The sequence below is a fragment of the Rattus norvegicus genome, chromosome 11 (genome assembly GCF_021556685.1).
Source record: "Rattus norvegicus strain SHRSP/BbbUtx chromosome 11, alternate assembly SHRSP_T2T, whole genome shotgun sequence".
Classification (NCBI taxonomy): domain Eukaryota; kingdom Metazoa; phylum Chordata; class Mammalia; order Rodentia; family Muridae; genus Rattus; species Rattus norvegicus.
The window spans coordinates 62369892-62392954 of NC_141544.1; the positions used below are offsets into that span (position 1 = coordinate 62369892).

The 23063-nt window shown below is 40.1% G+C and overlaps 1 protein-coding gene across 15 annotated transcripts in view; it reads right to left on the reverse strand.

Moving 5' to 3' along the window:
* Cblb (Cbl proto-oncogene B) overlaps window positions 1-23063 on the reverse strand; it is a 167065-nt gene that overhangs the window by 69247 nt on the left and 74755 nt on the right. For 12 of the 15 annotated variants that reach the window (XR_015632574.1, XR_015632573.1, NM_001437715.1 and 9 more), the window contains exons 4-5: window positions 21867-22013; window positions 4053-4209 (exon numbers count right to left, since the gene is read on the reverse strand). Coding sequence is in view for 13 of the 15 variants with exons in the window: in NM_001437715.1 (NP_001424644.1) it covers window positions 4053-4209; window positions 21867-22013 (304 nt within the window). In the remaining 2 variants the exon portion in view is untranslated. Of the gene's footprint in view, window positions 1-4052; window positions 4290-21790; window positions 22014-23063 lie in introns of all 15 variants that reach the window. The other 3 variants (XM_087575387.1, XM_087575385.1, XM_087575386.1) reach the window with 1 other exon arrangement.

The window sequence follows — 23063 nt, forward strand, 5'->3', positions numbered from 1 at the left end:
TAAGCTCAGTGAGAAGAAAAACTTTTCACAAAACATGTGTTTCATATCAATCTTTCTTAATCTAATTAGGTGTCTCTCCAGGTACCATGGCAAGAGACAAAAGGCAGCCAGTAACAGGCAACTTTGCTGCAGGGTGTGGATGAATCATCTGTGTAATACTTTCAAGGCTGAGGCTCCATTTATCCCAAAGCTGGCAGCATACTCCATCTGTTCTGCCAGACTCTCCACTCCAATCCTCCATGTAAAAAAAAAAAAGAGGTGTCTTGTGTCACCAACTTCAAGCTGCTGAAACCGGCACCCAGCCTTGACTGTGCCAGGCAAGTTCGGGCTTTCATTTGTTTTGAAACTTGTTCGTGTTTCTGGCATATAAGGCAGAATTCTGCAAGGACCTTGTCCCTTACAATGAGGATAACAAGAAAGAGTAATTTAGGATAAAGAGCTGTTTAGTCTTTTTGACTTAACAAGAATACTCTTTAGGGAATTTCCTCGTCACACCGACACATCTAATTGGATTGGGAAGGAGCTCTTGAGAACACTAGCAGCATAGACGCCAGCCCCGCTTGCATGCTTTTAATTTTCCTCTAAAGGCTTGACTGAAACTGCATAAAACAATACATGGGAAAATATCAGCGCATGTCAAATAGGCCACTGAGGAGTGCCTGTCAAGTCAGACACTCTGGTTTTCATTTTATTGTTTTGCTCCAGCATCTAAGGAGCACATGGCTAAGGGAATAGCAAACAAATACTAGAGCTGCTTACAGTGATGTCCGAATGCATTCTTCAAATTATAGATTGTTTTTAATCCGAAGGTTTAAAGAGAACCAATTAACAAATCAAAATACAACTAAAAACAGGATGAATTGAAGGCTAGGCCCTCCCCAGAGATAGTAAGCCAGAGGGCAGCTTCTTAGTGCAGAAATATTTGTGTGACAGGATGAGTCTGTAGTGTTGTGAAGGCAACCACTTCACACAGTCAGAGGTCATCTCCCCAGCCACCCGCTTAAAGAAGGAGAAATAAATGCTTCAGAGAAAATAATCCTTTAATTATTTTATAACTCACTTGTCTGGGATTTAAGGAAATCCTTTTTTCCTCACAAAATTCTAGGCGGCTGTTAATAAACAACAAGAGACACGCTGTCTTATGCTGGAAGAGGAGTCTTCTCCAGTCTAGTCAGACACTCCCTGGAAGGCTGGGTATCACTGACGGCTTCCTTCCTCTCAGATGTTTTTTTTTTAGTCTATCATTGCTTGATGTTCCACTTTGACTAGAATGTTCTCTAAAACGTCCCTTCCTTATACTATACCAGCCACACACACTAATATAGTTATCTCTCAATGGCCCAGGGCTCTCCATTACTAGGGGAAATGTGAGGAGAAACCAGCTTGCAGTTTTGGGGAAGGAAAAGGGGAAAGATCCTGGGTTTCACTGCATGACTGTAGTATCTTCCTATCACAGTATTCTAGGAGACCTGAAGAGAAAAAGGAGGGAAAGGTGGGGGAGAGAAAGGGAGTGAGGACCACCACCCGGTGCAGCCACTTTCTTCTCAAGTCACAGCATTCGCTTTAGTTACTTGTGGTGTATGGATGAGGGTGGGAGGAAGCAAAGGGGTCTTGACCCTATACTGCCTGTTGTTCTCATTTCAGCGCTTGCCTGTCCTTCACTGTCTTCTAAAAAGCAGTGCTACTTTCTCTATTTCAGACCCCACACCCCATGAGTGTCTCATTCAGTTTCAGATGATATGGAAAACACTAAACCCCAATAATACAGGACGATGGTAAGAATTGCATACTAATGAACCACCATTATCAAGTTGTAACAAGCACATGCTTATGCACCTATAGCAGTAAAATTAAAAAAAAAAAACAACTTACATGTTTATTAAAGGCTGTATAAATATAAAGTTTTGGTGATAGTGAATTGAAGAGAATTAATACTCAATTTTTAATTGTATGTAAAAATAAAGCGAAAGTGAAAATATCATAGAACCAATTTCTTCTTACTTAAAGCCACATGTATGATGATTATGGTTGAAGTATTTAATTTGGAGAGAATGAAGAATCTCAAAAATTAGAGGACTCATCGGATGTGGTGAGTTACTGTTAGAATTAACTGTTTCTAAACGACTGCCAATAGCCTACCTAGGTGAAAGGTTATCACAGCTGCTACGTGACCTACGCTTCCTCTTTAACACCCCAGTGAATATACACAGGATAAGCAAACCTCAGAAGATTAAGGCTACTTGGCCATTTTTATGTGAAACTACATATAAGCTGATATATGTAACAGGTCAAGTAATATGGATAAGTATTTAACTAAATTGAAGCTGCCTACACTTGTTAATATGTAAAGAAGGCATTAGAGCACTTGAAATCCACTAAAATGTCATTTGCAGTCTCTCTCTCTCATTCTCTCTTTCTCTCTCTCCCTTCCTCCCTCCCTCCTTCCCCCACCTCTCTCTCTCTTTTACACACACACACACACACACACACACACACACACACACACACACTATGACTACAAAAATAAACAAAAACAGACCCTAAGGAAAAGTTAGACTTGACAGTGAAAATTACTTAAGCTTTCTTAATCACAAGTGAAAAAACTCTGATCATTTAGGGTCCTTGATTTCCATCAAAAACAAAGCCTTTGTTCTGCAAAAATCTTTAAGACAGGAGCTTTATATTGCAAATGATTAGCATTGAGTAACAATGTTTTTCTAAAGGCTTCTTACAATCTTTTGAAATTACAGGCTATGGTTTATTATAAAAATAGTTTAAAAATAGGCTCACAACATATATACATCAAGAGAACAACCATTAAGCCAGTAGAAACTTAAAATAAACAAATACATACTTTGTACAGTATTTAATCTAATTTCTTATTCCACATACAATATGGAATCATGGTTTTTACATTGTGATAAAGTAAAAATCTAAGTGTGTTGCTAGCCAGAGTCTGTCCCTGTTTCTGAACTATGTTAACTTGATCCCATGTAATATTTTTTGGTTATACAGATCAGTTCATCACACTTTTCAGCCAGAGCTAAAGTCAAAAATCATATAGGATGCGAAACCTTAAGCCACTCTCATAATCTAACATTTTATTTAATCATATTACAATCAGAATTTATCATATTGCAGTTTAAAATAATACTTTGGACATATGAATAAGCTTGGTCTCTAGTCAATTTTATCACATGTACATTAGTGTAAGCATTTTAAGAGGATGGTTTCGTTTTGTAAGTGCTTGAATTGAACTTCATAGATAATACATATTTTAGTGGCAAAGCAAAGCTGAAAACACAAACTTCAATTCTTTGCATTTAGAGAATTTGATTTTGATATACATAAGACATAAAAAAAGGAAATAAATTGTTTCAGTATTATGCCACTTGCTTTAGAATATCTATGTTAAAATAATTATGAATATTAAAACACAAAAGAAGTTATTGGAAAAAGCAGAAGAAAAATTATTGAAGAGATTTTGCAAATTAACATTGACATAAAGTTGTGATATAATATCACAGGAACTGAAAAATATATTGATGAAGAATACCTAGTATGGAAAAACATCCGTTGCAACTGGTTGAAAGAGAAAAGCAATTGGTTAAGCGCTCTAAGGCCATAATATACTAAATATAGAACACTGGCCTATTTACTGTTTATATTCTGACCCAAAAAATGCCACGGACAAAGAGATGTTGAAATACAACTCTGGCATACACCCACCCATAATGGCTTCAATCAAACAGCCATTTCACAAAGTGAAAAAACAGGGAATTAAAAAATTCCTCCCATAAACCACTAAAGCTAGTAAATAACCTACCAGGATCACATGACCTGATAAACAAAGCTTGTAGCAGAGGACTCACTCCGAACTGGGAGGAATGGCCAAGTGCATACTTAATGCAAATCAAATGACTCGCTACTAGGGGTTGTTGTCCATACCTTTGTGTACATCGTGTACATGTGACAGAAGGGAAATACATACAGAGCTCTGGAGGAAGGGAGGGGAGGAGGGGATAGACAGATTAAAAAAGTATGCATCTTACCTGAAATAGCCTGGTAAAAATATCAAATTCAAACACGGAGATGTAATCATTACAAGTTAAGTCAATGGTTGACTTCAGAGCCATGGCCTCCAGGCCAGAGCTGATCTGATGGACCTCATGCAGGCACTGTCTGAAGACTTTCCATGGTACGATAGTTCTGTGCCAGGGAAAAGGAAGGGTCAGTAACTCACTCTCAATGATGATAGAGATTCACAACAGCACAAGTAAGCCATAACACTATTAGTATCATATCTGTATTAGAGTAGTTGAAAATATGGTTCATGATGCCGGCTCCGTGGAATATGCTCACTGGATTATTCTGTATGTGTCGAGAATCTTAGTTTTTCTTTCAGTTCATAGATATCAAAGCATGTCTCAAAGCATATCAAACGGGCGTCATTAGGGTCAAAATGTTAGCCATCCTGAACTCTGTTTGTATGCTGAAGATAGGTTCACCAATCATCAATCAACAACCACCTTCCAGAAGCTTTTTGCAAGGGTGAAAAATACATGATCTCTGACCTTTCATATGAATGAAACCAAAAAGTGTGTTTCATAAAGGCAACCATCTTGCAGAAATTTACTTATTTACTACCTACCAATGAATATATCTTATATATATATATATATATATATATATATATATATATATATATACACACATATATATATACATACATTACACACACACACACACACACACACACACACACACACACACACACACACAGAGCAACAGTTTAAGTAAGCTTCAGAACTTTTAAGGACCAGTAAACGGATTCAGAGAAAGGTCTGTCTCCCATTCCTGAAACTCAGCAATTCCCAACCCTTGCCTACCCTCCTTTCCACCATGAAAATCCGTAACATCCATCATTCGTTTCTTAGCAACCTTTCCTCCTTTCACAATGCCAAATTCTTACTCATGAATAGATGGAAGGAAGAAACTATTCATACTTTAAACATTTATATTTCAGTCTTCAAAACAGGACACAAGAGCATATACGCATGTGTGATAAAGATAGCACAGTATGGGATTTTTCTTTACTATTGTCCCTGGAGAAACTAAGCAGAAATGAGATAAAATTTCCCTGGCTCATTTCTCTCAATCCCCATTTTCTTACTAAAGATCACATATGGTTATAACTTGAATATTCTGAATTATTATCATTATCTACAGCAATCAAATGTAGGCAAAGACTAAGTCATTTAAAGGGCTTCTTGTCACAGTGCATTTGGAACCTATGTTATTCTGTAGCCCTGGGGTGGGGCTGGAGAATAAATAATTCTGATGACTTTCAAAATGGTGTTGGTTCTGATGGTCTCTCAGAGCCACTGATGGACCATATCTACCAAATGGCAATGCTGCTGGAGGCCCTTAGCTATGGAAAAGCCTAACACTACCTCTGGCTTTGAGGGTTATGCACTTTGGCGGTAGGATTGATAACACTCAATGACCCAGGTGGGGAAAATAGACAACCGTGCTGATAGAATACCCAGTACAAACCAGAGGGATTACAGGAAGTGTGTGGGAAGTAGCCTGAAAAAAAAATCGCAAGACAGGCCTGCGTGAAAGCTTAGGTGTGATGAACCATTAAAGAAGAAAGTTAAGATGCTTAATACCTCAAAAGAGTTTAATCTATGTATGAAGAAAACAGGAAACCACAGAGAACTGAAGAGAGACACCACATCAGACGCCATTTAGAAGAAACACACGTCAGACTCTGATTAAGGTTTACAAAAGGCAGCTGTCATAAGAGAACAAGGGAAGGTTTTAGTAATATTAGGACGCTATTGATTCATAGAGACGTGTGGAGATGCAGTTAGGCCGGCTGCATTGCATGACCATGGAAGCACTGCCTAAGAGAAACATAGCCCTTTTCCAATTAAAATTTCCAATACTTAGCACACACAGAGAAGTAAAGTCATAACATGCAGAAGGGAAAAGGTTGATCAAAGAACTACTAATTTCAGAATGACATAGACACAACTTTTTTCTAGAAAAGCACAATATTATTTTATTTAAAAAGCATAAACTGTAAAGAAACTGGCCAAATGGAAAAGTTCATACTTTTGTGTGTATAAAGTCAAAACAAAATGGTTGTGATAAACATTTTAATGTTACCCTAAAATTATCATATCCAATATTTAAAATTCATTCAGATTATAACCTACTTTGAATATTCTTGACTTTCCAGAGAAAATATGTATTTCATCTACTTCTAAAATTTTCCTCTACCATGCAACTGCAGAGCAATAATTTCCAACATAAAAAGGCACATTTCCACAGTAGCTGTGTAATGAGATTTGATCATAGTTCATTTGTGATAAACCCTAAGCCCCAAGTACATATTCATTAGAACCTTAATTAAAGCTGGAGAAGAAGGCAGAGAAGCCAGAGCCATTATTTGACTGGTTTATTATACTGTATCATCCCTCCACTTTTGTGGACTCAGCAGAGACTAAGTGTAGGGCTGGGAGAAAGCACAGGCAGGCTAGCTTTATGAGGAGAGAACAGAAGAAAAGTGCAAAGATATCTTTACAAGCATGAAAAGGAATACAGTGTTTTCAAAGTCTTGCACCTTGGGTCTCCCTCACAAAGACGAACATCAGTAAGATGAAGTAAGATGAAGCCAGAGGGAGAATATATTGATGGCAAAATGTTTCCCAGACATCTGTGAGTTGGTGTGTCTTGGCAGTGACCGATGGCACAGAGGGAGAAGTGAAGCAGAGGCAGAGAGAAGCACAAAGAGCCAACAACCTGAGCTGCGGAATCTCACACCAGAAAGGTTACTTCGCTCTATTTGATGCTTGTCATAAGTCACATTAGCTGTAGGTAGAACACCATAAAGGATACTGGGAAAATATTTTCACCTTTACTACATGTATTTAATTTCTGTGCCTATGCATGCAAGTATGTGCATCTGGAGGGCGCAGGGGTGTCTGAGGACAAACTGCCGTAGTTGGTTCTCTCCCTCCATAATGCTGGTCATGGGGATTAAGCTTCTCTGCAGGGCCATCTTACCAGACCAAACACAAATATGTTCAACGTACATATAGACATGTATATATGTACATGTTAGATAGGCTGCTGGGCACCCAGACAATTGCGTCAGTGGTATAATCTCAGAGTCTTTAAAATCGCAGTGAGGATAAGAACTATGATTCCTTCACTGCTTACCGTTGCTCACCTACAATACAGAAATCTTAAGGATTTACAAAAAGGTAAAGTTGTTTCACATGATATCCTAAGGGAAAACATCATGGTAAATAAGACTATGCTAACATCCTGTTAGTAGGTGCCATATCTTAACTCTTCTAGAAAAGCCAAATATCCTTTAAGAAATAAGAAAAGGACACCAATCGGATGCCAGAAAACAAAGCATAGAGGGGTCAGCGGGTCAGCAGGTCAGCGGGTCAAGAGATGACTTCCCATCTGTGAAGAGGAAGCGCGCGTCGGTCTCACGTAGTAGCCCTGCAGCTTTAAGGGAAAGGAATGCATAAAGGAGTTAGGACATGAGTTCTGGGACACCAAAAGGAAGAGAAGCATTTTCATGACACTTGTAGCTCATAGATGCCCACGGGTTTTATGTGCAACACTTGGGGTGTGACTGAGAGCAATAATAACGGTGTCTGGAGACAGGAACTTGCACGCGCTTGTGGTGGGAGGAGAATTTACACAGCATTTCTAGACGGCAAACTGGAGATTAATACATAGCCTGTGCACCGTGGAGTCTGCCATGGGAGGCTCTCTGCAAAGCACTGGTCTAAAAAGTATGTGGTATGTAAAGATGCCTCTCCTGTCTCCTTATAGCAGCGCTGCATGTAACACCCCCAAAGCAAAAAAACACATTCATGTTTAATGAGCCAATGTAGACTGTACTGCAGCACCGGGCCTGGTACAGAACAGCACAGAGCACGTAAGGGAGTTCATAGCACATTAGTAGATAAGCTAGCCTTGTTTAATGACTGCCATCAACGTTTAACATCTTCATAATATCTAGAAAGATCATCAGAAATCGGACCTCCATTATAAAAGTATAAACTTCTGAATGACACAATGCAACTTGTAGATATAAAACACGGGAGAGGGGAGCTACCAGAAGATGAACATGGACGGTCAGCACACACGCAGAGTCAGAAATAGAAAAGTCCTAAAGAGATATAACCTTTCGGGAGGTTGACAGGCTCAGTATTAGAAGCTTGTCACTTCTCCTTAAATTGATCTATAGATTTAATATAACCTCAGTCAAAACCCCCAGGAGGCATCGCTGCTGTAGAAACAGATTCTAAACCTCACGGCAAAACGCCAATAACCAAGATTAAATCAAAAAATCTTTAGAAGAACAGGAGCAAGCATGCATCGTTCACATTAACCGACACTGTGTCGACAAGACCTGGATAGACAGGTGGGGAAACTGCCATTTCAGAAGCAAAACACACACACCTTGGTTATATAAAGTCAGCTATTTTTAAAATGGTGGTGACAATAATACGTTTTTCATAAATGCTAGTGGTCTGACAGACACAAACGGGATGAATCAGGAGTATTACACACCAGCAACTTGAGGTACACCTTAAACCTTAGTAGGAAACAAAATTTTCTTAGCATAGACACAGGAAGATATCTGAACACACTTGGAGCAGGAGTACAATTTAGACAGGACCCACAACATTGAAAGCATAAAGTTCATGATGAGTTGAGGTGTTCAAGAGAAGATACTATTAACGAAATTACTAAGAGGTTGAACAAACATACGACGATAGGCTCAACTTCACTGGTCATCAGAACAAGGGAAATGGGAATCTGATGGAATTCGCTTTCCCTCCCAGCAATGATATTAAAAAGACGAGTGGCATTAAAAGTGCAGAGGGGGGTGGAGCAAGGTGAACACCGGCACGCCTGCGGTGAGTGCTGGCTTCAGGACGCTGGCTCCGGAGGCTGCTAAAGATGGAGGCCTTTGAACACTTTGCATGGTTCCTTTGAAAAGGTGCATAAAGCAGTTCACTATTGACAGTCATGCAAATGCCACAAAGAATAGAACGATAGGTAAACAATAGAGCAAGAGAAATGAATTAAACACTGCTGCAAGCAAGAAAAGGGGGCTTCATGAGCATAACAAAGAGACGAGCCAATATCATTAAGAAATACACCGCATGCTGTTTAACTCTTAATGACAACAACATACAGTGATGTGAGACTTCTGTGGGCAGGTGGTGACTACCAGAGTCTGGCGGCAGGTGTGGGCTCTCAGAGGCGGGGCCGCTGATACCCTGATAACTTTATTCAGAATGTACTGGTACCAGGATCCTGAAACTTCATTACCTAATGCTATTCGTGCTTCTATCCTTGCCCATTAAACCTAAATTGTATGTTGAACTCTTTAAATATTACATTAAAATCACTACTGAATATCAAAAAAAAAAACAATTTGGGAAGGGACATGTACTGGTCTTAGTACTAAGAATCAAGGAAATCAACACTTTCCATGTTTGTCAGTTTTGCTGTGGTGCTATTGAAAATAAATTGATTCTAGTTCATTCACATGCAATGTCATTCAGGCTTTGAAGAGAAAATCCGACTGGCCTGCCTGTATTAACCCATTTCTAATTTTAAATTTTGTGTTGAATTTTTCAGAGTACCCACCTAACCAAGCAGATATTCTGTGCCAGGTCCTCCAAACTGAAGGCGAGCTCTGCTTAGCAATGTCACAGGGCGCTCAGAAGAGGTTGCAGAGTGATTTTCTTTTGTTATTATGGATGCAAACCATTAGAACTCTGACTCCTAAGTCTGCTGACATTTTTGTAAATAGTTATTACTTAAATCCAATCTGTTTTGTAATGAGTGCATTTCTTGGAGGATATGAAAATAGAGTCTTATCCGGCTATCACTGCTCTGCTGCTCCATCACTGAGGGAAAAACAATTGTTTTCCAGTAGGGGAGGAGGAGCAGATGAGAGTCACTCCGGGCAATCAGATGCCTCAGATGCCGTAGGACTCCTCATATTTCACAGGAAACAACCATGGTTCCCTGAGATGGTCAGAATTAAATCTAAGCACTTCTCCACCTCCACAGAAAAACTCAGAAACCATTTGTGATACACATTTTTCCTGTTCCCAGAAGCTATAGCATTATCAAGATTCTCTATGGGTTGGACAATTATGTCCCTTCCAGTCAGAGATCTACATTCAGAATTTTATGTTTGCAGAAATAAATAAGGACATATTTTCGCTAAGTTGCCGTTGATTTTCACAATAACATTGTCCACCTAACGTCTGCTCTCACACATTAGCCCACTCTTGTTCTTTATTCTGGGGAGGGCTTTGTCCTCTTAGTAAGACATCTCCTATGACCTCCCGGACAGCTTTTACTCTCTGGGATGCACGTGCCCCGATGCATCCTGCCATAGGCTGCTGGCTGACCTCCGTATCTGCACTGCCATCTTCCCTGACCCCTAACGTAGAAGACATGGTACTATTTCTCTCCTCCTGGCAGATACTGAGATTTCCAGCTTGCCCGCCCTACTGTTTTTCTCTCAACCTCTAAGAAACGGTCATCACGCTTCCACATCCAGTTTTTAAACCGTTTTTATTAAAGAGGAGAGTATGAACTCAGTAGAGGGAATCCCCAATCACCATCGCAACACTGATGTTTATTCTTTGACTTTGGAAATATAGTTTATTGGCAGAAAGGAATAGGCAGGGATGCTGCAAATACAGCACATATAAAGCTGCATTAAATGCCTGCCGGAGCTTTTCCATGTCATAGTCATGTGCTGTACAACAGCAGATGCCAGTCTTAAAACACTGAGTATTTATCCACATCTTCCTAAAGTGCAACTGCTCTGTCTCCAGTGTTCCCTCAGAAAGTTCATTAACATTGGAAGGTGCTGGGATGCCACTGTGCATGTGTAAGGAAGTTGCCTTCGATTGGCTACAATCAGATTGAGTAAAATTTAAATAATGTACACATTAAAAGTAGAAAACCACGTCACAGAAGTTTGAGTAATGTTTTTAAATGATCTTCCTTTCAAATATAAGAGCTCACTGTTAGAAACACATGCATGCATGCACATGTGTGTATACACAACACACACACACACACACACACACACACACACACACTCACAGAGAGAGAGAGAGAGAGAGAGAGAGAGAGAGAGAGAGAGCCAGTAATAAAAACAAAATTCCTCTTAAATCTCTCAATACTAGCTAATTAAGTCAGGTAGCAATGAGTGAGGCCTGTTAGAAGTCTAAGTATAAAAGCAAAGGAAATAAGCATCCAACAATATTCTAAGCCCCTGACTGCACACATTCAGGTTTACCAAGAAGTCCTTGTACAGTCAGAAACTACTGAACGCCTCCCAGCCCCCAGCACAGGGCCTGCTGAGCTACATCCTTCAGCACGGTTTGCACTCTGTGTTTCACAGAAGGTCCCATTAGGTTGCCAAGGCTGGGTATGAACTGTGTAGCCCAGCCACACCTTCAGTTTGCAATCCTCCTGCCTCACTCTCTCCAGTAGCTGGGATTACAGGCCTGAGGCACAGGCCATGCTTAAAGTTTTGCAGAAACACTACTTTATTACTGAAGAGTACGAGTACGAACTGGAACTAACCAGGGAAAACCATGACTGTTCTTCACAGTGATAATCAACATTCAAAACACAGAATGAATATTCAGCAGTCAGTAATGAATATTTAGTAGTCAGTAATCCATTTCTATATGTTGACTGTAGGGAGAAAAGAAAAAGAATGACTTTGCTATTAAGTCAATTAGTTTTCCTACAAGCAGAAAGTGATTCTAGAGTGCCTCTGAGGTTGGGATGCATACTGAGCTTCCAAGCTTCTAGAAAATTACTTTTCAGTTTCATGAATTCTGAGTTAGCAAAAAGGATGTGTTTTAGTCACAGGAAGACACACATCACCCGTCTCTTCCTTGTGTTCCCTGAGCCTTTATTCTCTCTAGGAGGATGCCCAGTGGTACCCACATATACTGTGTGATTTTCAGTGATGTAGACCATGGAACTTAAGGGACCCAGATCATTTACAATGGGCAATAAACACACCTATCTACTCATCTGGGGGATCCTGCCTGTACAGGAGAATGAACCTACCAATCTCCAGCTTCCCTGCCTTTCTCTCTCCAGTCCTGCAGCCAGGCTGGAGACGTCCAGGACCATGGGGTTGGAGTGGGGTTGTGCAAAGGTTCTCAGGGCTTAGCAAACTGGATCTCTGTTTCAAAGAAAAACAGCTTCTCTTGAAAGAATTTAATATGAGGTCTCTTTTTAAGAACATTGTAATTTATTCTAAATGTTTTGAAATATGTTTAACATTATAACGAGGTCATAAACTATTATAGAAAAACCCTTTAAAAATATTCAAGTTTTGTTAGAATTAATGATTCAAAGCATAAAAACATACAAGAATTTCTGAGAATGAAGATGAACAAATTTTAAAGATTTTCTTTAATTAATTAACTCCAAACTAATTAGCTGGTGAGAATTATGAAAAAGAAAATTATGGATTGGAGATTTTGTAGGAAGGAGTGGTTTTGGTTATTTAAATTTTTTAAAGCAAAATATAATTACATAATTTCTCATTCTCTTTTGGGTTTTTGTTTTAAGCAGAGGTTACACAAGGATTTTTCTAAATCATACTTCAAAAACAGTTTAGAGATACCATTTTGGATTTAAGTGATTAGCTTAATATTGAGAACTCATTCAGAAAGCATTAATGACCTCAAGAAGTCATTACTGTAGTTTTCTCACTGAGCAGTGCATACACAGAAAGAGGGTAAGATGGAGGAGGGTACAGGAAGCAGGGAGAGAGGAAGGGGAAATGAGACTGAGAGTGGGGAAGAGGGGGTGTGGACAGAGAGAAGGGGGGAGATGGAAAAGGAAGGGATCAGAGGAAGGGTCAGGGAGGCGGGGGGAAAAGCTAGATAAATGACAGAGGGCAGCTCAAGTGCAACCCCTTCCTCTCACCTTTGTCCCACAAAGGAGCAGGGTCCATTAATGTAGCTTTTACCATGGTCCGCAGCACACACTTCTCCCACCTGACCGCAACTACAACAGCATCTACTCCGTCTTGTTTCCACACCTCTTCTGCTATTTTACTAAAGAAAGTCAACGTGTGTGTGTGCGCGCGCGTGAATGAGTGTGGGCACAAGTATGTGTAGAAGTGCATGACAAAAGCTGAGGTTGGAGTTGGGGACAGAAAGGTTAGCAGTAGAGAGGTAGGAAAGAAAGCGAGGGTAAGGGAGTGGAGCTGAACAAAGTACAGAGTAGGCATGTATGAAGAAGTTATATGAACCTTATTTTCTGTATTTAAATGAAGTGCATGTGTAGGTAGTAGTCATAGACACTAAAGGAATACAGTCATGCTTGCCAGGATGTGAAGCAAATATCAACATAATTCTTACATTCTCTCTCTCTCTCTCTCTCTCTCTCTCTCTCTCTCTCTCTCTGTGTGTGTGTGTGTGTGTGAGAGAGAGAGAGAGAGAGAGAGATATTTAATCTGTACAGTGTTCTGCCTGCATGTATGCCTGCAGGCCAGAAGAGGGCACCAGATCTCATTATGGATGGTTGTGAGCCACCATGTGGTTGCTGAGAATTGAACTCAGGACCTCTGCAAGAACAGCCAATGCTGGTAACCTCTGAGTCATCTCTCCAGCCCCTGTATATAGTTTTAAAATGTTATCATTTTATTTGTTATGCACATTGTGAATATATATATATATATCAGTATAGTAATGGAGATATAAACAAAAGATGACCTGAGTAATATCCTGTGCTGGAAAAGTACTTGGTAATAAGTAAGTAATGAAGAATACAAGGAAGGTTTTGAGTACATTACTTACATTCCTTAGCCTATCATTCGTACTGTGACGTACCTAACACGCAACCCTAAATCTTGTCAATGGATTTAAACTTTTCTTAGGGATTCAAAAACTGTGCTTTAAGAATATTGCAAGCAACCAGAGCTTCCAGGGACTAAGCCACTACCTAAAGACTATACATGGGCTGACCCTGGACTCTGACCTCATAGGTAGCAATGAATATCCTAGTAAGAGCACCAGTGGAAGGGGAAGTCATGGGTCCTGCTAAGACTGAATCCCCAGTGAACTAGATTGTTGGGGGGAGGGCGACAAGGGGGGGAGGATGGGGTGGGAAACAACCATAAAGAAGGGGGAGGGGGAGGGAGATGCTTGCCCGGAAACCGGGAAAGGGAATAACACTCGAAATGTATATAAGAAATACTCAAGTTAATAAAAAAAAAAAGAATATTGCTTTGCATAAAAAATAAATAAAAGTGCAAAGAAAGCAACAGGTAGAGGTTTCAAATACAGTATAGAGGACAGGAAACCAGCAGCAGAATATGCCCAGCCTGGACTGAGCCTGGGAGCCCTTGATGGATCAGAACCCATTCTCTAGTATTTGAATTCCACAGTTGCCAAGAACACTCTGAATATAATATAGTTCAGCTGAACATTTGTCAATAATGCCTCGAGCATCCTCTGCCAGACAAGCATTAATCACTTTGACAAAATATGACTAGCTTTCTGTTTTGGTTGAATTTGTAATTTTCCTAACATGGATCCACTCTTTTAATATATTCTTTTTAATCAGATAATGCTTAGTGCCACTTATTTCAAAAAAAAAAAAGAAAGAAAAAAAAAGAAGAAAAAGAAAAAAAGAAAAAATGAAGATGATGTATTTACAAAACCTAAATTTACTATTCTCCTTCCTTTTGAACTAACCAGAGAGACCACAGAAAGTCAGCTCCATTCCTGGTCTTCCCTAGGAAAGGCTGGACAGGCACCTTACGAATAAATGTGCATTTCTTCCAATATACTCTCTCCTCAGAGGCCAAATGTTCCTCTCACAGCAGCGTCAGCTGCCACTAATACATTAATTTACTACTTGTAGTAAGTAGGCCCTTCCGAATGGCAAATGATAACTTTAAGCATTTATCCTTCTCATTCCCTGTCGTTCTCAGTGAACAGACGCTGTTTATAATTACTAAGTCACAATTTTGCACTTTTGCATTTTAGACAATGAGTCCAACAATAGAACAAAAGTTCAATTTCTATTTAAGCTACACTATTTTATTGAGATAAAATACTATAATTTGCTTAAACAGACAAGATGGGGGCTGGTTCAAAAGAAATGACTTTTGAGCTTATTTTATTCCTCAGTTATTTTTCCTAGTGAACCTGCTGTATAGTTCCAGTGTAAAAATCCTCAGTTTCAACTGTGTACTCTCTCCATTAATTAAAGAGAATTAGACTGTCTTTTCTATAATGGGGAAACAGATCTAATTAATGGTCTAGAACATATATCTTACTCAATGGAGAGGAACAGAAATAATTTTCCTTGCTTTTTTATTAAAAGTGGAGAGTGAACACAGGAAACCCGAGTCCGCAGCACTCGCCCAGGAAATCAAAGGCGAGGCAGTAACTGAGCTCTACAAAGGCCACTTCCCAGCAAGATCACAGACCTCTCGCTTTTATAAGGGAATGCACATGATCTCAGAACAATGCATTTTTATTTTTAATTCTTGTTGGTTTGCCTTAGAATGCCAGGTGTGGAAGGTCCATCAAAGTCAAAGATTAACTGTATTAATTCTAAAATGAGCAAATACATAGATGGTATTTGAAGTAAGATCAAAGACCCAAACTGCCTAACTACTTCACAATACAGTTGGCCCATTGTGAGCCTGACAGCATTACCCTCTGCATGGCAGCTTTTATCTTGTTGATTTCCACAGCAGCACCAGACTATATCACCACCTCACACACACTTTAGACAAACAGAAAGGGATGAGGGTGCCCGAGTGTGCCCAGTGGCGTGGAGAGGGAACACGGCAGTGAAGGCACGTGCTGCAGAGCCTCGGGGCCGATCTGCTTTCCTCCCACTCCAGGTCAGAGCTGTCCCCATCTTTCTCTTGTGTGGACTACGAGGCCATGCACCTCTTCTCCCCCTATGCTTCTGTGAGCAAATCCACCGTGCTCATGAAAGCATACAGCATACACTCTGCCAAAATACATAGAGACACAAAGCAATGAACTCTGGTTCATAAAGCTTAGAAACTGACTGAAAGGCTGATAATTATCCAAACAATTTTTAAGGCAATATTAAAATAGTAAATACAACATGCCAGGAAGAGCTTACTCAAAATCAATAGGCCTGATGGTAACAGTTAGGGGAGGGTTGGGTCCTGAGAGGAAGGAACTTTAAGAGATTTGAGAGAATTTTATTCCTCTGATTACAATTTTAACAATAACTTTAAGTGAGAAGGCTAATGGGAGCAAAGGCAGGAAATCAGAACTACTCTGTATGCATCTAGAGGAGTCCCACGAACAAAGGTTACGGAAGAGTGTCAGTCAAGGGAGAGAAAGAACCTAGAGTGGGAAAGTGGGGTCACATACTCGGGGTAGGAAAGTGGGGTCACATACTCGGGGTAGGAAAGTGGGGTCACATGCTCGGGGTAGGAAAGTGGGGTCACATACTCGGGGTAGGAAAGTGGGGTCACATACTCGGGGTAGAAAAGTGGGGTACATACTTGGGGTAGGAAAGTGGGGTCACATACTCGGGGTAGGAAAGTGGGGTCACATAGTCATGAGTGTGCTCCAGAATGACAGAATGTCTCTACAGTATGCAGTCCTACAGGACTAGCTTAACAGCATAACCACTTAGAGAAAAGTGATAGACTTTTTTGAACAGACACTTGGACAGATACCTGGGTGTTGAAGAGCACTGGCTGCTCTTCCAGAAGACCCAGATTTGATTCCTAGCACCCCCACACAATGGATTGTAACTCCAGTCACAGAGGATCCAATCCTCTCTTCTGGCCTACCAGGCACCGCATGCATAGACTGTACAGATATAAAGTCAGGCAAATCACTCATACACATAAAACAAAGCAAAGACATATTTTAAAGAATATAGTAAAAATCAAACAAGCTCTCCTAAAAGAACCATCACGGAATTGGACATAACTTTAAAAAAAAATCATACTCAGCTATATACACTCAAACACAGCAAGAATACAGGGAATAAGGTAGTTAACTGCGTGGATGTTTGTAAGTGACTGAGAAATAGCCAGAAAGTGGACTTCTCAGTCAGAGTTGTAGAAATGTGTAAAAAATGTAGAGTGAAAAAGGGATAAAGAAAAGACAGAGAAACGGTGGGAACCATGCGCAGTCGGTCAAACGATAACAGAGTCATTAAAAACAGAACCAGGAACAGACACTGTCCATCCAACTATGCATGCAGATTGTGAATAAATATTAGTGCCCACACATTCTAAGACATATGCCAGGCCCACAAAAATAAAGCTGAATGAGAGTCTGGCTTCACATAGACTGCTGCGCCTCTTGGGAGTTCCTCAGCTGGGAAACAGGAATGGATCACAGTACCCAGTAAGCCAGAAGAATGGATGGGAACCTGGGTGCTGAGCCCTATCAGAATGTGGAAAAGCATTTCAGACCGTCTGTCAAGAACCCTCCAAAGTGGATAGAAGAGCAAGGGTGGTGAGGCACCCAGGCAGGGGAAAGAAAGTTAACAGAGTGAAGTGCGAAGAAGACCGAGACGTGAGCAGGGGGTAGCACTGGGAAGCTGATGAATAGATGGTTCTTTGTAGATGACCTAGGTGTGTGCTTTGGGGGTGGGTGAAGCAGGGAGAGGGAGAGAGAGAGATCTACTTTTCCTAAGGCCAAAGGCTGGACATGATCTCAGAGCCAATATTCCTGAAAGCAGTTCTGGCAGAGTTTGGAATGATTGCTTCTCCTTTCCACAAGCTGCTCTGATTTCAGAAGCTGTGACTAAAGACAGCAGGTCCAATGTAAAGGCTATTACAGCAAGCCAGGGAGAGCCTAAACTTCAACTTGAAGAATAAAATTGGTGACAGCCAACCAGCAGACTGAGCACCGGGTTCCCACTGGGAGAAGAATGAAGATTGCTGAAGGGGTTTATGACTCCACAGGAAGGACAACAGTATCAACCAACCAGATCCCCCCAGAACTCCCAGGGACTAAACCACCAACCAAAGAGTACACATGGATGGGTCCACGGCTCCAGCTGCATATGTGGCAGAGAAATGCCTTCTTTGGCATCAGTAAGAGGGGAGGCCCTTGACCCTGTGGAGGCTCGATGCCCCAGAGTAGGGGAATGCTAGGGTGGTGAGGCAGGAGTGGGTGGGTTGGGGGAGCACGTTTATAGAAGCTGGGGGTGGAGGGAAGATGGGTTAGGTGGTTTGTGGAGGGGAAACAGGGAAGAGGGAATAACATCTGAAATGTAAATAAATACGATAACCAATTAAAAATAAAACTCGTAATGAATGCATTAAAAGACACCTGGGAGAATTAAAAAATAGCCCATTGGTTCTCGTTGAACAATAATTTGCTTGAACACAATCGATGAAATCCTAACTGCTACTGGTCCTGTTTAGAAATAGAACTCCAGAGTGTAGGCTCTTTTTCCCCCACCTGGATTAACAGTATTTTTTCTAGATTATAAACTTATTCCAGAATATGAAGATTTGTAAAATTTATTTTGACAGATTTCTTCAATAATATTATTTTACTACCACTAATATATTTCTATTATCTCCTGGTGAATAGAATAATAATAAGTAAAGATAAGGCTAACCTTTTGAAATACTAAATGGAATTCCTAAAAATCTGGCACATGCAGGAGCTTCTGTTGCCTTTGTCATATGGCTGTTTCATGTTCCCAAAGCTCACAGCAGAAGAAGCCTACTGGCTGCCAGGCTGAGCCCCAGGCAGAGAAGAGGACTACAGTTTGAAAGCTGGTTTTCTATTCCCTGCTTTCATAAGGGCTGACCTGAAATTATATTTATGAGTATCATAACATCTTATGAACAATGGGTTATTTTCTATTTTAATTTATTCTAAATGTTTTGTTAGAAATGACTATCCCTTTAGGGAAGTAAATCACAATAACAGTCATTAAGCAAAAAAAACAAAACAATTTATAAAATTGTAATCTGACTGTTTGTAGAGACAACATCCTATGGGCCTGTTTTTGAAAACAATACTATTCTGAAGTTTAAAGTCATTGGAAGATTAAGTGAAATCATTTTCACTTATCATTATAGGGGAGAAGCAACAGGGATGCTCTAAGATGAGAACCAAGTAAATATGAATGACTTGGAGCATGATGAAGAGAAAGAATTCAACCCGTGGGAAGTTCCACTAGCCATGCATCGTTGATGAATTAAAAAACCACAGGACCCTGGGTTCGGTCCCCAGCTCCGAAAAAAAGAACCAAAAAAAAAAAAAAAAAAAAAAAACCACAGGAATTACAGAAAGACCAAGGAGCCATGAGGAAGGCTTCTCTGATAATCTCGAAAAGGTGTTGCTCATTTGATGACTCTAGTTTTACACTTCTGCATTGGTCCTGGAAGTAGCCTGGAACTGTGCTCGCTCATCCGAAAGGGAAAACCCTTAAAGGCAATTTACAGTCTTAAGTCTGTAGACTCAACAGGCGGTGAGAGGACCGAGGAGGTAGGGAGAACACTTGGCCTGTAGGTTAAGTGATTTCCTGACCTAACAGTTCTACACAATAGCAGACCTTTGATATCTGTAGCTAAGCAGGGAAAACCCAAAGTGTCTAAAATTCCTAATTCCCTGTGCTGTGAGGTGTTAACAAAGTAAATATAACTCTATAAACAATTGAGCAAAGTTGTCATTTCTTAGGAACCTGCTAACAAAGCACTTTATAACAAAGCAGAATTTTCAGTTTTCAAATTGAATTTCCGTGAGCAACCTGTTCTTTATATTTCCAGCTGTAAGAGAAACGTTATTTTGAAAGTCACCATGTGTGCTCTGGGTTCTCAGTGTTAATACAGGAGGTGCCAAGGCTGGCATTCTTCCGGAATCTGCCTCTTGCTTTACAGACTCATACATATTTCATGAGTATACTCTCTGCTTCTGTAGTTCACATTACCAGAGCAGGATGAAACCATTAATCCCTCACTTTAAATGGACAGAGAAATGTTATGAATAGCTGGGTTTCTAGAACCCAGAATGCTCATACTACTGGAATAAAATGGTATTTTGCCCTTTCGCTTCAAATAGTCCGTTTTAATATTAGAAGTGAAAAAAAAGGATTCAATATTCATTTCAAGCCAAACTGGGAGTGGAGGCACACACCAATGATCCTGGCACATTGGGAAGCAGCCTGAGGATGACTTTAAATTGCAGGCTAGCCTAAGGTACATGGTAAGCTCCTTCTCAAACAGCAAGCCAAACTGTATTTCTGAAACCAAACTATTGTATGCACATTAACATCACTGCTGTATTCAGACATATCTAGTTGTGGTAGAAGCTATATAAACCAGGCATTTCATGACAGAAAGGGAAAGACTCAGATGAAAACAATCCTCTACTCACCGTCTGAGAGCACTGAGTAGTTCAAAGCTCAACCCACACTTTACATTTCTAATTCACATTTCTAAATTCACAATTTATGTGACAGACAGTGACATCTACCCTACCCTGTTTTCCCAGTGTAGAAGCCACGGTCTTCCTCCCTGCTGGGCAGCATACTCTAGGGTCAAGAGTAGCCAAAGGCACTCTTTGTAAAGGGAACCTTAAGAAATCAGTGAAGAAGCATTTGCCACCTTTGTTGACAAGGGACATGTTGCACAAAGGTTTTCAAATGTTAAGTAAGTTGTGATGTATTCAGACAATCATTCCCCTGCACATGCCCTGCCCGTGGACATTTGTATCTGGGTAAGAAGTGTTTATTAGAAACGTCTTCACCTAGTCTTCTCTTGGCAGCTTCCTGACGACACTGGCAGCGCAGCCTTTGTTTAAACATAATGGGATTTTGTGCAACAATACACAGAAGGTGTAGCAGAGTGAACTAGGGGGTTTCCTGCACTTTTCTTTTGTTTTGTATTTAACTTCTCTAAACTCAACATGCTCCTCCTCTAAGAAGGAGTCCTTTTGGTACCTGTGGATGCCTGTGTGTATTTTTTTTTCCGGAGCTGGGGACCGAACCCAGGGCCTTGCGCTTGCTAGGCAAGCGCTCTACCACTGAGCTAAATCCCCAACGCCTGTGTGTATTCATAAATGAGGTAGAGTGTGTCTTTTCCAATCACTCTCCACCTTATATGTGAGGTAGGATCTTTCCTAGCACCTCGGGGTCACCACCACAGTTGGTCTAGCTTGACAATTTGCTTCAGAAATCCCATGTGCCCTGTAGGATGCTGGTCTTAAAGTCGGCTGCCATGGCCACCAACAGTTGTGTGGATACTAGGAAATCAAGCTCTGGTTCCTGCTTGCACAGCAAGCTCTTTCCCCTGAGCTCTCTCTGCAGACTTATTTATGCTTCTTAAAGCAAATATTTCCGTATACCTTTCGTTTTAATATATCTCCTAGATGAGTATTAAATGATAAGGAATTATATGCACAAATTATTTTATGCATCTCTGGTTCTCAAAGCCAAATGACCCAATAAATTCTCTCAGAATATAAATTCTATCTACTCTGACATGTACTCTAACAACAAAGTTTATGTGTTCTGTTATTAGCATGTAGTTTTGTTGACTATCCCAGGAGCAATTACTGTAAACACTCACCAAGGTTTGGGGGCACAGCTCAGTGGTAAAACACTTAAGTAACAAAAATGTCCTTGCTCAATCCTCGTCAGTCAATGAAAAACAAACAAAAAACAAAAACAAAACAAATCCATCAAATCTTATTAAAAATACCAAGTATCTCCTCTATATACTCAACTAGGTGACTCTCAAAAGATGGATACAGACTATGAAAGCAATTTCTACTTACTTGTCTCCAAAAAACTTCCTCCAGAATTCGGCAGCATCTGCTTTGGTGATCCGGAAGTTATCTCCCTGGAACTGGCCATTGGGAAAGATCGCCTTGATTTCTGCCAGCATGTGACTGAAGATAAGGGACAGCTTTGTGAGATTCCGTCTGTCAAGGACAAGAGAAAAGAGGAAGGGAGGTAAATAGATGATGCATGGAACCTTTAATGGGAATCTATAGTTAAAAATATTTGGCATATATAAAGTTGAGTCTTAGTAGACAGTCGTGAGCCTAAAAAAGGGTTAATCTCAACCTGAGACTCCATCTAAAATAATGTTTCCTGTTCACTTACATTCTTTTTTTTAAATTTATTTATTTATCTGAGTACACTGTCACTGTCTCAGACACACCAGAAGAGGGCATCAGATCCCATTACAGATGGTTGTGAACCACCATGTGGGTGCTGGGAATTGAACTCATGACCTCTAGAAGAACAGTCAGTGCCCTTAACCACTGAGCCATCTCTCCAGCCCTTTTTAAAAAAAAAACAAAACACTTATATTCTTAACAGCTTTTTATTTTCTCCTTTAGCCACGTGTTTATTTAACAGAAACACAAGCATAAAAATCATGTAATTTCACTCATTAAGCTCACTCACTGTTTAATGAGAAAGATAAACCCATGGAAAGCATAATCAAATATAAATGCTAAGACTGAGTGTTACTTCTACCCCAAAAAATAAGCACACAACATAAACTATGTTGAAAGGCCTGCAGTGTCAGTGCTAGATAACCAGGAAGCAACTGAAACACAGAACAAACTTAATCTAAGTTTTACATTTAAAATTGACTTTACTTTTTCTTTTTTTAACTCACAATCACTAAGCAAAACTCACCCCCTACACACATACTTATTTCTGTTTTGAAGCTTAAACCATTTTGTGTGCATATGTGTGTTGGGGTCCAGGGTAGGAGCAACGGCCTCAAGAAAATGCACAGGAAACATAGAGCAATTTAATTTGCTATATATAAAACTTTCTACTTCAACAATGTCTATATTTTTTCTTTTCTTTTACTTGATATTTTCTTTATTTACATTTCAAATGTTATCCCCTTTCTAGGTTTCCCCTCTGGAAAGCCCCTATCCCATCCCCCTGCTTCTATTAGAGTTTCAGCAATGTCTTTGTCACTAAAATCATGCTGTTTTGGCCATTTTTTC